We start from the raw sequence: 15547 nt of genomic DNA, 5'->3' as shown, positions 1-15547 counted from the left end.
GTCAGTCTCAAAATGTTTAGAATCACTGTGCACACACGTGAAAATGTCATATAAATCCTGTTTTTGCGGTGGCCGTGAAGCACAAATCACAACGACGCAGTGGAGAACATTACAACAAATCAAAAAAACCAAGACGCTAGACAAAGGAAAAGGAAGGAGGGGGGAATCAAAAGTATTAAGATGTATGCCCTCACTGTGGTAAAGCTCATGTTTACATGCAAAAGCAGCCTTTCCTTCCTGTTAAAAAAGATGGAGTGTGCATTCTTCCAATCAGTTACAGTCCTTGTTGATGGCGGGTACCTACCGTTTCCAGTAGAAATTAATGTTATTGTGTTTGCCCATTTGTCATTGTGTTTTCTGATTTGCCGTTGTGATGCCCTATATGACGTTGCATTTTTTGATTTGTTGTGTTTTCCCATTCGTCGTTGCGATTTGCACTCCACGGCCACCGTATTTTTGCATACGGTAGTTAACCTGAATAGTAAGGCTTATTGGAAAAGATAATCAGTCTGTCTTGTTCTTCTTTTATTTGTAATTAAAAAAAAAAAAAAAAACTACATGCCATATAACATTTCAAATCAGTACCAACCTTGAAATGAAAAATCCTGACAAAAACAAACATGTTGTTGAAAAACCAAAAACAAAATGTGGCAAATATGATCAGTCACAGAAAAAACATTTGGGAAAAAAAATCAAGACCAAAATTAAGGCAGAGCTGGAATATTTTCATTAAAACGTTCATTTTTCCACATCTTCTTTTATAATCTCAACTTAGTGAAAACCTTTCAGTAGTAGTAGTAATAGTCTTTGTATCTTTGAAGTAGTCTTTCCTCGTGCCTATCAAATCCATTCTTTCTGAGAACAAGTGTCATTAAGCCGCTACAGCTAAAATAAGGCAATGTCGGCCCTATATTTTAGGATATGCCCACCTTTTCATTGGGATCCTTGAAGCAAATTTAACAGCATGAGGAAAAAAAAGATGCATATTCTTTTAGTAAATACTTTTACAGTTTCCTAGAAAACTAGTACTTAACAGGTATCGAGACAATAAGAATTACTTAATCTCTACGTGACGCCTTTTTCCCAGCTGTATATTATCTTGTCGTACCTTTTCGCTTAATTAAAAACCCCCGTGAGTTGCCTACTCCTAAACACACTGCTCCTGGTGCAAAAAAAAAAAAAAAAAATTAAAATTAAATAATTTTTTGTTTATTATCAATTTTAAAATTATCTTTATTATGAACGGAATTACGAAAGCGATATCCACAGTCATCTCCGAGCACCAGACAGCACGAGCTTGTTTATTTTCTAACCTCCTAAAAAAAAGTGCGACAAACTGAAGTTTCAAATTCTGACTTTATCTCCGAGTTATCACAGAGTATGTGGACATTATGTGGTACTGCAGTCGTTTTAGTGTGGGGATCTTATAGGCTCACTGGGTTTGCAACTGGGCCACTGTATCTCCGTGCATACACTGAATTAAGACCTATTATCTTCTAGTTCACATAATGTAACCAACCTACTGTAGTCACCACACCTGTGTTGTGTCACGTACACTCGTCGTGATTTCAAAACGGGAACCTCAAACTTGTAACACTTACAAAAGAGAACTGGCTGTGAAGAATCCTAATGATGCAATCACTCAGCAAAGTCTGCTTTCCTTATGCTCTAACCGCTATAACTTTAACGTCATCGACACACTAAAACCGAGTGCGCACTTCATTCTATGCTCAATGAATCGTATCCAATACGATTCATTGTTCACTGAGCACTAATGACAGTGTTGCTGTGAATATTTCAAGGCTTAAAACCCTTCATTTGACATTTTTGATGTCTCATGTCTACTGCTTATACACATTAACTTGATCATTGAAAGAAGATTTACATAACAAATGAGTGTCTGCGTCTCGAGGCCCTTCACTTATGACAATAACTATAAGAATAATACATTTAAAATGGTTTGAAATGAGAACATTTTGTTTTTTATACACAGAGAACCGACCCTTACTTGATCATTAAAGAAAATCTTCATATTTCTCTTTTTTTTTTTAAAAGTTTGAATAGATCAACGTGAAGATAATTGAAAAGGCCCGGAACTCCAATTTTAGTCGTCATGTGTTCAACTCAGTCGAAGGATTTCACGGCTCTTGTTAGCTGAAAAGGTACGAAGGCACAAGGTAGCGTCTGAGGCTCGACACTCTTGTGTTAAAAACTCCCCAGTGCTTTAAGCATGGCTGTGCCGTAAAGCGAAGACTAACTGGAAAATAACACACTGCATACAATGGGTACTTAATAATTTACAGAACACAAAGAGAAACAGACATGACTCTTAATGTCTGTAAGTGCCACCTTTTGTAAAAATGACTCACTTGGAAAAAGTAAACTAACAAAACCTCCCGCAAACACAACAGTTCCATTCAACATCTCTCCACTAAAAATAGTAGCCGGTTAAGACAATAACAGAGCGGTGGAGCAGTTGTTCCTCTGTATTCATTCAGCAGTGACGCGCCGGCTCAGCAAAAAAACACATTCCCACCTTTGAAGAAAAAATTTAAATGGGTTTTATTACGCCACGTATCATTCTAAAACCCACACATAATGAATGATTTACCATAATGAAGATGCTGCAATCTGCAGACGACCGACTGTACGAAACAAATGGACCGATTGTAAAACCAGCCTCTAAGCAACGCACTGCTGCACAAGAAGTCAGAGGAAAACACTGTACTGTTCACCGCCTGCTTCTCTCAGTATGTGCGGACTCCTGGTTTGCTGTCCTGGGCCTGGTTGAAGGGATTCGCTGGGCTGGAAGACTCGTCCTGCTGGTCAATGGACTGGTAGGCGTCTCTGTTTCGTGATACAGAGGGGAAACCTGCAGAGACAAGCCAAACGCCTTCAACACACACAGTCCCTGCCATGCAAATGCATCATTCATAATCATATCTAATCAAGGCTCTTGTTTTGGGGAATGGACTGTTGTTGATGTACATCTTTAAACAGTTTGCACAGAGAATGAATCCTTAGAAAGCTTCTGCCCAACTTGCTCTGTTCTTTTCCTGGTTTTTCACACTCACGTCTTCTCACACACAGATTAATGACACAGTTGGGCAGATCTGTTATCTTGACTCGAGCATCTGGCCCCCTCTGGATAAATATAGATTATAATGCAGGAAACCGACTTTGCCAGCGTACAGTACAGCACACACCGGTGCTGGTGAGCACTAGACCGGGAAAACGGCACATTGCATTCATAGCGCCTCGTTGAGTGGCGTTATGGAGCTGTTTACACTGAAAACCTGCGCAAACAAGTTCCTGGCTACGTTATGCCGTACGTCATGTAAACAGGCCTTATAATGAATTCCACAAAGGCAGTGCCAGGTTATAATCCATCTGAAACGTCTTATAGGACTCCCTGTGATGCTCTACAAACAGCTCCGACTTCGACGTGGACAGAATAGCGATGGCGTTTTTGGAAGTTCAAAGGCCCACACACTCTTACCTTGGCGTGGCCCGGAGTTCTATTACTCTCACAAAACACGCACATATCACTGCTGACAAACAAGTCATTTAGTTTCATTTCAGAGTTTTGATGATTTACCATTTTAATTTTATTAAGGCAACTGTGACGTTTATTATCTTTTATTTAAAAACATAAAAATACATAAATAATTTTAAAGAACTGCATCAAGTTGCTCAAAAAACCTTCAGTCACCTGTCATCTTCTACAGTGAGTGCGCATACAAACGTGTGGCATTCGTCGTCTATTATGAGTCAACATTATGTTGACTGTAATTAGGCTGATTCGAGAATGTGCACCATCATGCAGCTCTGCTTTAAATATATGCAAACATAATACACAAACACTAATGAGGCGTCTGGAGAGTAAAAATATGAATAAAACATGGGGGCAAACTTGCAGAAACATATAAACATATAATAGAATAGACAAACATACTGTACTGACAAGCATTCACAGCTATGCAGGCAGGTATCGGAGGGTAATGAAGACTGATGAAGATGGGAACAGACAGATGAAAAGATGAAGAGAAAGAAGGACAACTTAACATGAACACGATAATAATCAGGAAAGAAATATCAAGGGAAAAAAAGTCCTTTTTTTGTCCTACAGCCTGATTTGTACTCTTTCTTCCTGCGTGGAAGGGGGTGGAAGAGGATGATGGGAGGAGAGAAATGGTAAAAAGGATGCCGGGAATCAATAACGGCGGCCAATAAAGGCACTGTCAGCACTATCCGTAGTGCATCGACTGTCCACAGAGGTCTCTAAGTCTGAGAGGTCAAAGGTCAGCAGTGGAGAAGAGAAGAGAAGAGAAGAAAAAGGGAAGAGAAATGGTCAAATCATAACAGGAAAAACACGAGAGTGTTCACTTAGAAACAACATGACAGTGCAGTATGAAAAAAAACAACAGACTGTGAGGTCAGAAATGATGACATACAAGAAAAGAACAGGGTAATTTAGGTTTTGAGAAATTCTCATACGAGGATTACACATTGATGGACTGCGTAAACCACAGGCCAGCTGAGAACATCTAGGGGTTGACCGTTCAGTGACACCACCCTCCACGGTGGCAGATTTTACCACTCAAAGTTGGTAGTAATTTTTAAACGAAGGGCTCCGTGATGTCTGACAGAGGTAGACAAGAGCAGACTTCATTTTTATCCAGCGACTGTCAGTTTTGCTGAAATTATACCTGTTGCTGGCAGATTTTAGTAGCTAGTTAGCTAGTTACCATTAACATTAACACATTGAAAATTCTGACTCTCACTCTCCAGCTGACACGTATAAACCTCTTACTCACCTAGTATGCTCTTTATCTCTCTCTCTCTCTTTCTCTAGCTCTTTCTCAAAAAATAAATAAATAAATCGCTTTGAATGGGGTGTGTCTGTTGCTGAGAACATGGTACCTTCTTTTACAACCCAAGTTTCACAATTTTCTTTCGCTTCTCCGCTATTTTTAAGTATCCCGTCATTGTCAGAGAAAAACGCAAAGACGACTCTACCGTGTGTAGAACGAAGCGCATTGCGATCTTTTGCATGCTAATTAGGTAGGGTTAACGTGTTCTGACGCTGGAACACGGCCACAACAATAGCTCCTTTGAACAGAAGCATCCGCCAAACGAATAAATGTAAAATGTAAAAAAAAAAACGTGACTTGAGCTTATAGGTCCCCGCTATTGCAGGGTAGCTATCTAGGCTAGTATAACAGTATAGTATGGTGAGGAGAAATATCCTACTGTAATTTCGCTCTAATCCAACCCTGCACGGACGCTTACTACAAAAACACACTACACTGTGACACAGTGGTTTGATTTACACTTTATTGTTGGTATTTTTAGCAGTCAAAAATATTTTGAACTTTTACAAGAAAAAAGAAAAAAAAAAAAAAGATGTGTCTGGTCACATAACAGTATCTCAGGTCTGGCTGGGGGGGGTTGCTGGAGCGAAAACCTTCCCAAATCCGATAACAGAGCTGCTAACGTTAGCCTAAAGTCTAACCAAGTAGTGAGCAGGCGATACAGTATGCTAACTTTTAATTAGCCCTGGAAGTGGTTAACACAACTAGCGTGGATAGTAAGTTAGCTAGCGTGCTAATGACTGCTGCTTATATTACAGCAGACAAGCACACTGTTCAGTCCATTCCTTACAGTTTAGAGCTATAGTTTTGAGGCAAGGCCCTCAAAACTATTGCACCTACATTAGAGCCCCATGCACACTGCTTCAGCACGCTAAATCCAGACTCAGAGTCAATTAAATTGATAGCAGACGTGGGGTTGCTCAGTCTTACGGCCTTTAGTGTGTTAGGCGATGTAGAAGTAAAACTAAAGACACAAACCTTGAATGATTTAAACCGGCAAAAAAGAGCTGGCAATCAAGATTCGGGGAACTTGGGATACAGTTCACTCACAGGTACCTGACTACCTGCGACTCAAGAGTGCTCAGAGCAGCGGGGAACCATGTTAATGCCAACGATGCAATCAGAAAGCAATTAAAACACACATCATCTGAGACTAACATTAGCTACATTCATCAGTCACTACGAGGCCAATCACAGTCTGATAGATGTACCCGCTGTGTGTATGTGGCGTTAAGGTAAAACCACAGAGAGAACAGATTCATCAATATTCAATTATCCTTCAAACAGTCAAATCAGGAGATGTATTTTGTCCACTGCAGTCTTGGGTGGCAATGCCGGAAAAATGTCATTACATTTCCCAGTGTGCAGTGTAATAAATTACTATTTAAGCTGACAATATTATAGCGAGTAATTTTTCACCATTGCACTCCCACATTCTGGTTTATTTTTTACCATTTTGCTCTTTTTCTTTTTATGAAGGCAAACATTCACCAAGTCGAGACAAGAAAAGCTTACTACCGCTGTCTGGAGCCATTCTGAAAACTACCATGAAATCCTACAAATAATGAATACAAGCACATACTGTTAGTTAGTTAGTTGTTCCATATAGATGAATCCATGAGTGATCATGAGTCCAGCAGTCTTCTGAGCTCTGTGGGATTTCTGATGGAAAACTCTCAGCAGTCCCAGTCCACAAATCAATGGCCAAACACGGTTAATAAAAGAACATGCTGTATCTTGAGAGCTATATACTCAGCAGTCGATAACGTCACGAAACTCTCTGACTCTGTGTTCTCCGCTACAGACTCCGTCTCTGCTTCTTTTCACATCAATCCTAAGCTATTTTTCTATCATGCCAGATCATACGTTTTTCAGCCTCCATGGGTTTAATGCGATCTTCCATGCAGTCTGAACTTGTGGCCAGGACGACACACATATGTTATAGACAACTCGCGGAGAAATGATTTTCCCTGCCTGGCTGAACCGCAGCTCGGATATTTCGCTGCATTTTCAAGTCTTGTGACTGTAGCTAATTAGTTTGACTGTGGAATCATCTGCCATTGGTTAAGTAACAGAGTCTACCCGGTTTGTGCAGCACTTGGCAGGCCTTTCATGACAAACAGCATAAAACAACACAGGGAGGATCTCAAAGCGCCCCAGGAAACATGCATCACACTGGACCTCATGCTTTGGTCACACTCAGGACTTGGGATCCTTTTTTGTGGGAAGCAGAAAACCTTACATTTTAGATCATTTTCTCAGTGGTTCTGAAATTATACTAAATCATACTTGTAAAATAAACCTTTATTTAATGAGTTATTTGCCGTGTCATCTCCTTCTCCAAATGGAATTAGATCATACGTAACTGGCTTCATCACTATAAATTCAAATGAGCAGTAAAATATCATCAATTTCCTTTGTAAGAATCAGACTTTTGGAAGTGTTTAAATTCCTGTTGATTTCTATATCAGAACTAAAAATGAGCTTCTTCATAACCAGCCTTAGTGACACACGACAACATCTTCAAAAACCGAAAAAAATACTTGACTGGGAGCCCAACATCTGGTGGCACTTACCAAAGTTGACATTGTAATCTCCTCCACGTTCGCGGTACATTTGGTAAACAAAGAAGCAGGACGCAGGTTTGAGCAGCAGGCTGAGGATGGCCATTCCTGCGCTGAAGCGAAACACGTCCCGCCCCCTCGGTATTGCGAGGTCATTCAGCGGGTAGTAGATCCCAAAATGGATGATGTCGGTCAATATTGTCACAATCATCCCCGCCAGAAACTACAGGGAGACGACAAAAGAGAGAGAGAAGTCTTAATGGACAGAGCGCGTCGGGCTTTTAAAACTACTGTATATGTCCGTTCGATAAGTGTGCACATCTCTGTAATTCTGCTACAGGGAAAGATCCCTTGCAACCCACTGTGTGCGAAAACATACTAAGCTAAAGAAAATAGCCGTCTGAAGGGAAACGAGATTAAAATCTAACTGCAAACACAAAAAAAAAGTGGTGCCTGCAAGTCATAATGAAAAATGCACCGAGCAGAAGGACATAAAAATAGAAAACATTCAATTCCTCTATCGCCTTTATTATCTCGGACAGTCAAATCAACATGACGGGAAGAGAAATTAGACTTAAAGTTGCGATTAGTTGACAACAAGATCAACTTAAAATCACTTTTGAGAAAGTGAAGCCTGAAGTTAATACCAAAAAAAAAACAACCCTCATACTGTAGATTAAATAGATAGGTGTGAGGAAGCCTACCTCCCAGACCTACAACTGAGTGTACGAGTGAATGAGTCGATTGGTCGATTTGACTTAAATAGACAAAGATACAGACCAACGTCAAAGAACCCTGCTTGTTTTAATAACATTTTCAAATAAAATCTTTTTTTTTTTTTTTTTAAATCCTCCTACTGGCAGCTCAGTCCACAAGACTCCTCCTTTAGGGGCCCTGGACGTGACCGACAGCAACGCTAAACGTTCACGTACACAAGGTAAAAAGGCTCCTCCGTACGTTTCACAGGTTCAATCCAGTGACAGTCGGAATCCATTATGGTCAAAAGTGTCAATGAGCAGGAAAGTGGACAGCTAGTTTTTCTTCAGATGCATTTCCTCCTTCAAACCCTCAGCTGTCATGTGTTTGTTTGGCAAGTAACACAGCTTCACAGTCAGTGTGGCAGTCTGTGGTTGGTTTTGACTATGGTTTAGATTTTACTAATCAGTCAGACTTGAGGCAGACGTCTAAATTCATCTGTTGCAGGAAGCTGTCTAGTTCTCCACCGTCTTAAGCAGGACTAATTTTTAAATTAAGACTTTTTTCAACCCCAGAAATCACGGCTGACTGAGCTACCGCACCACACCTTTAGCTTAGCTCTGCTGTCTCCGGGACAAAATGTTTTTTCTCCTGGATGAATTCAACAGTTCAAAATCAGCAAAGAGGGCAACTTTACAAAATCTACCAGCAGCTTAAAGTCTCAAAGCAGCACAGACGTGTAGCAGAGCTGAGAAGTGGCAGGGCTCCAGTGCTTCTGCTTCGACTTAGGAATTACAAGCGGCGTCTTTGTCCCCACTGGTCAGCAGGTGTCGCCGATTGCCGGAAACATGGCTCTTAGCTCTGAGTTAGCCTCGTTAACTTTTTAGGCTTCAAATAGGTCCGTTTTTTAATTGTTCTGAAACTGTCTAACCTGTATTAAACAAATCTAAAGCAAATGTAAGACTAAAAGTAAGGCTACAGACCAGTCAAAAAAAGCGGCCTGCATGAAAGCCGCGGCTACTGTACTCTGCTGAAGGCTGTCTTTCTCAAAGGAATGCTCACAGATTGTCCTAGATTCCTCAGACAAATAGGTTAGCATGGATACGCAGTCCTGTGCCTATAGTTAGACTCCTGTACGTGTCACATGATGCTAGGATTACAGCCTGCGTGAAGGAGTCACGGCAGAGACTCACCATGATCACGGCATCGATCGAGTCCCTCTGTGCAATGGCCCAGACCCCGATTGCTAAAACGCTGAAGTTGCCCCAAGCGAAGGAGGTGGGCAGCCACGCCATGCATCCCCTAAAGGAAAGACACAGTTCATACAGGACAGATTCTTCCACGTACTTCATGAATTGTATTTGATTACACAAAGCACTGGACGTGGAGGTTAGGGAGTAGGGCTGAATGAAGAGTGTAAGTCAGTCTGTGTTTGTGTGTGTGTGCCAGAGGAGAGAAATTCCCCAGGTCTGTGAAAAAAAAAACCTGTGCTCGCACTCACCATACTGTAAGCAGCCAGTGCACCAGTACTATGGCCTATAATAAGAGAACAAAATACAGGAGTTAAAAAATAAAATTTACGATTGTTAAAGACCTTTTTGATACTGTCACCGTGTTGTAGGACAGTTCAGGTTACAGCTGGAACAATTAGTCATTAGACAGAAAATTAATCGCCAGCAATTCTGACCAACGATCAATCATTTACCAGCCAAAAAGATCCAAACAGCTCCAGCTCCTCCACAGTGAAGATTTCTTTCTTTTCTCTGTCTTATATCATTGTAAACTGAACCTCTCTGGGTTTTGGGAAGTTGCTTGAACAAATAGAAACATCTGGAGATGTCTCCTCGGACTTTGAGAACATGTCATGGACATTCAATATTTCACTATTTTCTGACATTTATTAGACTGAATGATTAATCGCTCAATCAAAAAGTTATTAATAGATGTATAAATAATGGCCGTTAGCTGGAGTCGTTCTTCGATCTGTGTGAGCTCACAAATGTCAAAACCACAAAACCCACAGAACTACATGTGAAATGCGATCAGTTTTCATCTGGTATAAACAAACTGTGAAGCTGCTCATTGGACTGATTTCAGGGCTCCACGGACAGCCGGTCTGAAATTTTTTGTGTGCCCACATTATGAATCAGGAAATGCAACCTCAGGTGAGAAAAATCGCAGTCTCATACCTCCATTTATATCTTTGTTTTCTAACTTCTCACATCATATGTTGTGCCAAATTTTCTGAGCTTTAAATGGGAAACGTCTCCAGCTGCTTTTGAACCCTTTAGCCTTTGGAAATACCACAAAGGAATGATCAAATTTAACGCCTCTCCCTTTTAAAGATTATGACATGACATGCAGACATCAGTTCCCCTATGTACTGTAAGTTCCTTAGTGAAAAATCAGGTTCTATAATAGCATTTACTGCCAAAGTTTTTAAACACAAGTGGAGAAACCAGAAATGACTGACGAGATATCCTGTTGATATCTCCTATATAATGAGCAGATTCATCATTATGTTTGCATCTGTCGCCTCCCATAATGTTATTTGCTCCATAGGCTTGTTCATCACTGAAAACGTGACAGTGTAGACTTTAAATGCACCATGATGTAACTATTTTGGAGGGTTTCACCCACTAAATGACTTCATACTTTTCCTCTACAGCTTAACATAAAACCACCAACAAAAGTACAGTTCCCCTAGTTTACTGTGATCGGTGTCTCAAGCAGAGACTGTTCAACACTGTTTAACAACACTGACAGGCCATCGTAAACACTTTCAACACTCAGAAATGAAGTAAACAGCAACCTCACCTTTAGATTTATGGCAGGGATTTCCATAATAGGCTGTTTTGGTCAAAGCAGCTCTACCTTGATCCGATTCAGTGCTTCAACTTGTTGAGGGGGCTGCATGAGAAAAAAAAAAATGCGGCAGGATTTCTCTTAACACAAACTTCTGCTCCAAAACTCCTCCTCCCCTCAGCTCAGCCTGCAAACACAAACCATGTGACAACAACCTGACTGCTTCCCATGTGACTTGCAACCCCCCACCACCTCCACCCCAACACCCCCAACCCAATGCTCCTGCTTCCACTGTGGCCTTCAGCCACTCAGGAAGAAAGAAACCACATGAGCGTCAACACTGGTCACAGTATTTTCTTTTTTTTTTTTTTCTTTTTTTTTTTTCTCCCCAGCTTTCAGTGAGCGTTGTGTCCCTCCAGTGGTTCACTATGAATGATCAGGAATGTAGCTTGTCTGTTTTGAACGTTTAAAAAAAAAAGAAAAACCAAACTGTCTGCTGGCTTTGCTCAGTTAAACAGACAGACACAAAACACAAGATTTTACACTCAAAAGTTACATGAGATAAATAATTTTCCTATTTTGCTATTTTTACTCGTCCGTGGACCAAAATAACACGGCATGCAACACGTGCCAGCAGCAGTTTGATGACTTAAAAAGGGGCATGTGACTGTTGGAGGCTTTTGATACAGGCACCAGGTTGGCAAGTTGGAAAACAATATTGAGACCTTGTAGCATGCCGTCTCTGATACCACCATACTGACATCTCTACAAACCCTAAAACATTTTAAATTTCAATGAATATATGCCACTCAAAACCACCAATGCGAACCATATGTTGGCGCTCCAGGAAAAGTCAGGGAATCTCCAAAGTCAGTAGGATTTATATCCAGGGAACCGCCGCCAACTGACCGACAGTTGTTGAGGTTTCAGTCTGGATCAGTGTAACGGACTGACGGACAGATATTTCCATTTCTAGAAACTAACCATAAATGTAAGGTTTTGGCGTTAGGCCCTAAATCAGAGTTAGAGCTTTGCTTTGGTGTTGAACAGTTCAACAGGAATCTATTATAAATGAGGGAGAGACACTGCATTTCTTCACCAGCAGCAGCCTAAACAGTAGTGGCCTTTAGGCTCGTAAAGAACTACAGTGGCACTATAAACAGATCCCCCCCCAAAAAAAAGGCTGAGATCTGAATGATTCATGTGGCAATTTGTCTCCCTGCAAATTCTCCTTCAGGCCATCGTTGTAACCAAGACAATCTTCTCACTTAGCGTAACAATAAAGTTAGTTTGGGTTGGGCTGAGTACGGAATAATTGATAACACATAGCGGTTGACACGGACTGACTCGGATTTAGCTCGCAGCCGATCAGGTTAAATGTTAAAGTAAGCGTTTTCTGACTGATGCTCTGCAGTCACGGTGTACTTTGTCAGCTTCTTTGTAGCATTTGGAAATGTAGTTCGATTTTATTTTTTTTTTCATCATCCATCCCTTGAGCGCCTTCCTCCACAGAAAGATACTTTATCTATTTTTACAACTGCTCAGTTTACCATGAAATTTACTATAGACTCTTAAACTCCAGTGCATGACTTCTATTGATTTCTAGCGACGCCGTGCCCTTTTTTTGTCCAGCACCACAGGCAAGTCAAAACTTCCCGTTTTCAAACAAGTGGATTCCTATTTTACCTTTAACAGCCACCTGCCTCCCAGGAGTAAATACTGTCAGATCTTATCTCCTCTTATACTGTCTTGTTGTGGTTACTTATCTCTTCTCTTCAGATGACATGCACCTGCGGCAGCACAGAGAAAAGGAAGAAATGGATAAGGGGGTTGTGAAGTTTGTGACGGATGCCTCTTAAAAGAAAAAGTACAATTTATTACAACTTGGGTATTATATTTGTACTTTTAGCGATCATTTCTATTGGATAAGATAACACTGTACTTACCAAACCAACTGATGAATCCAACGTGGCAAGAAATACAACTAATGCAACCATCACAGAGATCTCGGCATTTAACTTGGTGACTACAGTGTTTTTATTACTGATAGGAATGGTGATTAACTAACTAACTCCTTCTCTGAAGGAAAATTAATTGTTTGTGTGGCAACCATCTACAGATTTTTCTGTGAGAACACATCTGCAGTAATGTCTTTAAATTGCTCATGTATGATGCACTCGTGGCGATTTTCTCTCGTTCCTTGGTGCTTCTGTCCTCTTGAAGGTTAAAGGAGATGATCCAAACTATGAATCAAGCATGGCAGATGGGCCCTGCACACTGACCTCCAGGTGACCCCTGATCCCTGTGACAGCACATGACTCAAGATTTTTTTCCCTCTGATCGAAGCTTTTAATGCGTCCAAACACAGGCTCTGAGCTTCAGCACATTCGATGTGAAATAAAACAATGGATACTACATTAAAGTGCCGAGTCTCAGCTTTAATTTGAGTGGGTTTACGCCAACATAGAAAGAACTGTGTGGGAGATATAGCCTTTTTAGCACGTAGTGCACAAATTTTAGGGGTTCAAAATTAATTGGACAGATACACATGAAGTCAAATAAAAACAATCATTGTGGAAACCAACTACTTTCGACATCTCTCTGACAGATTTTAGCTATCATTTTTGTTGAATCTCATCATTATCTTCCTCGCTTACATGGTCACCTCTTCACTCCTCATATTGACAGACAATCTCAATGGCAACTCTCAACTCTCAGACAACTCTGAGCCACGTATGAGTTTTTTGTGTGTGCATGAACTAACACTGAAACAACGCACTGCTGCACGAAACGTTTAGGAGCCAAATGTCCAATTACTTTTGAACCCCCTGAAAATTTAGAACTATGCATTTCTATATTTATATAAACCCGCTCAAATTAAAGCTGAGACTCGGCGCTTTAATGTAGTATCCATTATTTTATTTCGCATCGAATGTGCTGAAGCTCAGAGAAATGAGGAACTAAAAAAAATGAGTAATCATCCAAATACTTCCGTTCTTGACTCTATTCGTGTGTAAAAATGAGATTGTGGTGTGACTGACATGTTATTTAATTTGAGCTTGAAAGCTGTACTTGGAGGAGTAATTGCAGACAAACGATCCCTTTTTACTTCCCAACCTGCGGTGACAGACTAGACAAGCCATCGACAGAGTGCCTAAGTGGTGAGCCACACGGACTGCGTTAGAGGAAACGTCCCTCACCCTTCATTTATATACATCTAAAATTCTGATTACTTCCCATGAAGTGATTTATGGTGTGCTATATCGTCTCTGAGACTGTAGATTGACGGCAGCATTTCCTCCCAGCATTTCACCTTTCTTTACTCAAATCTAAATTCTTTTCATCATGTGGTCTGTGGAGAGCGCCCCGATCTTGAAACTTTGGGTAAAGATGGCAACTTTGGCAATCGATTACTTCAAGATAGCGTTTGGAGAGGGAGAAGTGCCTCTCTGGTGTTGGTGACGTGAAGCTGCGGCTCTGCCGGGACGTGGCTGTGGGCAATCTATCACTTTGCTGGCTGTTGTCCAGGTTTCGACAGGGCACTCCACCAGAGCACTCTGTCAGAAGTAAGTATTAAAAATACATCACGTCTGCTTTTATTCTGTGGCCGTAAATCAGGACGGCACAATCACAGTCTGACTGAGCGTCTGCTCAGGGAAGAAAAATGAGTGTTACTCTCTCCATCTAATCAAATATTGATACGGATAGATTTTCGGAGGCCTTGTGTGTCCTGATCAGAGACGCGCTGGATGTTATTGCTTGCACTTGCTCTAATGTGTCGTAAGCTATGCGCTAAAAGCTTCTGACACAGATCAGGGTGGTCGGGAGATAATGAGCTTCGGGGATTGAAGCGTTCATTTTATCACAAGGAGATGGACGGCGCCTTATTACTGACTCGAAAATGTCCGGGAAAAGATGCTCGCAAAAACTCTTGTAATGCGCATCTAGTAACATGTGCCATGATTTTTATTCTCCCGTTGCACACTAAAGAAGATTAGAATATAAGACGACGGGGAAGGAAGAGTTTTACCTCCACATGGGAAACAAGCCGTCAAAGCTCTCGCTCTTCTTCCGGACATCCTGACGCTCACTTTTACCTGCTCCAGAGTCCAGTCCCAGGCTCTGACCCGGTGGTTATACTTGCTCAGGCACTGCACTTCGAGCACTTCCGTTTAATGCTGCTTTATACTTCTACTCCACTACATTTCAGAGGGGAAATACTGTACTTTTTAAAGTCATGTCAGCAGCGGGGCCTCACGTTTCAGATGTCTGTGAGTGCTTAGCAGTTCCATCAAAGTGATTTCCCCTCTAATCTCCTCAGACAGTTTCAATTAAATAACTGTTCAAGGCCCAAAGATTAAAGCAAAGATTAAAGTCTTAAAAATAAGATAAATTAGTGAAGCTGAACTTCTTTCCAATTCCACTGATCATCTCGTGACCCCAACAGATTTATGTTGTGACCCTTTGAGAGGGCCTGACCCTCAGGTTGGGAACAACTGGACTAAACTCGAACTGTATATAAAAGAGTTACAACTAGCTTCACCTCGATTAGCTACAACAGCAAAATGCTGCTTTCACATTGATGTTAATAATTTGATAATTTCATAC

The 15547-nt window shown here is 41.0% G+C and overlaps 1 protein-coding gene across 2 annotated transcripts; it reads right to left on the bottom strand.

Moving 5' to 3' along the window:
* Positions 1-545: 545 nt before the first annotated feature.
* LOC120783216 (angiotensin II receptor-associated protein) lies at positions 546-11158 on the bottom strand. Of its 2 annotated transcripts, none has more exons than XM_040116029.1 (5): positions 10952-11155; positions 9636-9670; positions 9328-9436; positions 7451-7661; positions 546-2872 (listed from the first exon to the last, which is right to left on the bottom strand). In XM_040116029.1, exons 1-5 carry the CDS (start codon positions 10976-10978, stop codon positions 2748-2750), a joined length of 507 nt encoding a protein of 168 aa, XP_039971963.1. In that variant the 5' UTR covers positions 10979-11155; the 3' UTR covers positions 546-2747. The 2 variants fall into 2 exon arrangements, with proteins under 2 accessions (XP_039971963.1, XP_039971964.1); XM_040116030.1 differs by lacking the exon at positions 546-2872 and adding an exon at positions 2891-4287 and having other exon boundaries at positions 10952-11158.
* Between the last annotated feature and the right edge of the window lie 4389 nt (positions 11159-15547).

Source organism: Xiphias gladius, chromosome 21 (assembly GCF_016859285.1).
Source record: "Xiphias gladius isolate SHS-SW01 ecotype Sanya breed wild chromosome 21, ASM1685928v1, whole genome shotgun sequence".
NCBI lineage: Eukaryota > Metazoa > Chordata > Actinopteri > Istiophoriformes > Xiphiidae > Xiphias > Xiphias gladius.
The sequence above is the reverse complement of the archived record's forward strand: the minus strand, read 5'-3'. Positions and strand labels throughout refer to the sequence as shown.